This window comes from Molossus molossus, unplaced genomic scaffold, assembly GCF_014108415.1.
Source record: "Molossus molossus isolate mMolMol1 unplaced genomic scaffold, mMolMol1.p scaffold_m16_p_9, whole genome shotgun sequence".
NCBI lineage: Eukaryota > Metazoa > Chordata > Mammalia > Chiroptera > Molossidae > Molossus > Molossus molossus.
This window is the reverse complement of record NW_023425403.1, coordinates 15,574,456-15,576,061: the sequence shown is the minus strand read 5'-3', so window position 1 is coordinate 15,576,061 and position 1,606 is coordinate 15,574,456. Positions and strand designations below refer to the sequence as shown.

Sequence of the window (1,606 nt, the reverse complement as noted above, 5' to 3'; positions counted from 1 at the left end):
AATTGCATTTTTAATTATGGCATGGATCTTAGCAAAATATTAAATGAGAGACATCCCAAAATACTACATGCAGCATAATATCTTCCTAGAAAGTTAAAAACAATAAAATCATACTTTTAAAGGAATACATGCAAATAAAATAAACCATAAAAAGAGGAAATAAAGAAATGGTTATCACAGAAATCAGGTAGGAATAAGTAGAATACCAGGTGGTTGGGAGGGGGAACCATATGTTTAGTTTGGGTACTGTGTTCATAGTGCCTATTATAATCTTTCACATAAAAAATAAATAAATGTGTTAACAAATGAAAGAAAGCCATGGCTAGAAAGTGAAGAGGGTGTGCCATATAATAAGGATTACAATTTTCTCAATCCTGAGCATCTAAAATTTCTTAAAATAATATATAGGCCTATCCTTTATTTAAATCCTAACTGCTGGAGTCAGAGAGAAGAGTTGGAAGATCCAAATGTATCTTCCTGTCTCCATTGTTTCCTTCTCCATTTCAACCTACATATCTCTGATACATTCTCCCCGAATGTCAAAGGTTCATGTTGTCCACAGAAGAAAGATCAAGGCAGGAGCCCCTGTGGTGCAGATTGAATCTGCCTTCTCCCTTCTCTCATTGCTTTCTTTATTGAAAACCATACTCCTGACTGTGGACTGTGGGCCGCCGGGGTCGGTGAAGGATCTCAAGATGGCTGGGCGAAAACTTGCTCTAAAAACCATTGACTGGGTGGCTTTTGGTGAAATCATACCCCAGAACCAAAAGGCCATTGCTAACACCCTGAAATCCTGGAATGAGACCCTCACCTCCAGGTTGGCTACCCTACCTGAGAAACCACCTGCTATTGACTGGGCTTACTACAAGGCCAATGTAGCGAAGGCCGGCTTGGTAGATGACTTTGAAAAGAAGTTTAATGCCCTGAAGGTTCCTGTGCCAGAGGATAAATACAGTGCCCTGGTGGATGCTGAAGAGAAAGAAGATGTGAAAAGTTGTGCTGAGTTTTTGTCTCTCTCGAAGACCAGGATTGAGCAATACGAGAAAGAGCTGGAGAAGATGAGGAACATAATTCCATTCGATCAGATGACCATTGAGGATTTGAATGAAGTCTTCCCAGAAACCAAATTAGACATGAAGAAGTATCCCCACTGGCCTCACAAGCCAATTGAGAATTTGTAAACTTGAGTCTGGGAGGAAGCTCTGGCCCTCACATTATAAACTCTGGATCTTATATGGTGAAAAAAAAAGAAAAGAAAAGAAAACTATACTCCTGCTCATGCCGGTCCCTGGTCCTGTCCTTCAGCATGTCCTCCTTCCTGACCAAGTCCTACTTACCTTGTAAGGCCTGTACAAAGCCCTCCACATCCACAAATTATCTGATCTGAAATCTGGTTCCATTCTGTACCCAGAGCACAGCATATGTACCTTTGCAATATAACTTACCAAATAATAAATTGAAGTTACTTGAATTTGTATTTCTAATTTAGCAAAATTTTATTAATTTTATTAAAGGAGTAATATACAGTTTTGAAAGAAAAATATATGACCAAAGCATATGTAATGCCTTCATAAATGTTATAGTATGGAATTATTTATGCTGCTTT

The 1,606-nt window shown here is 38.7% G+C and overlaps 1 protein-coding gene across 1 annotated transcript; it reads left to right on the top strand.

Moving 5' to 3' along the window:
• Nucleotides 1-660: 660 nt before the first annotated feature.
• Nucleotides 661-1,224, top strand: LOC118622754 (ATP synthase subunit d, mitochondrial-like). Its single transcript, XM_036250231.1, has one exon. It carries the CDS (start codon nucleotides 696-698, stop codon nucleotides 1,179-1,181), a length of 486 nt encoding a protein of 161 aa, XP_036106124.1. The 5' UTR covers nucleotides 661-695; the 3' UTR covers nucleotides 1,182-1,224.
• Nucleotides 1,225-1,606: the final 382 nt, after the last annotated feature.

What these genes read in the sequence shown, in the direction of transcription:
- LOC118622754 (XM_036250231.1), top strand. Translation starts at nt 696, where the DNA reads ATGGCTGGGCGAAAACTTGCTCTAAAAACCATTGACTGGGTGGCTTTT.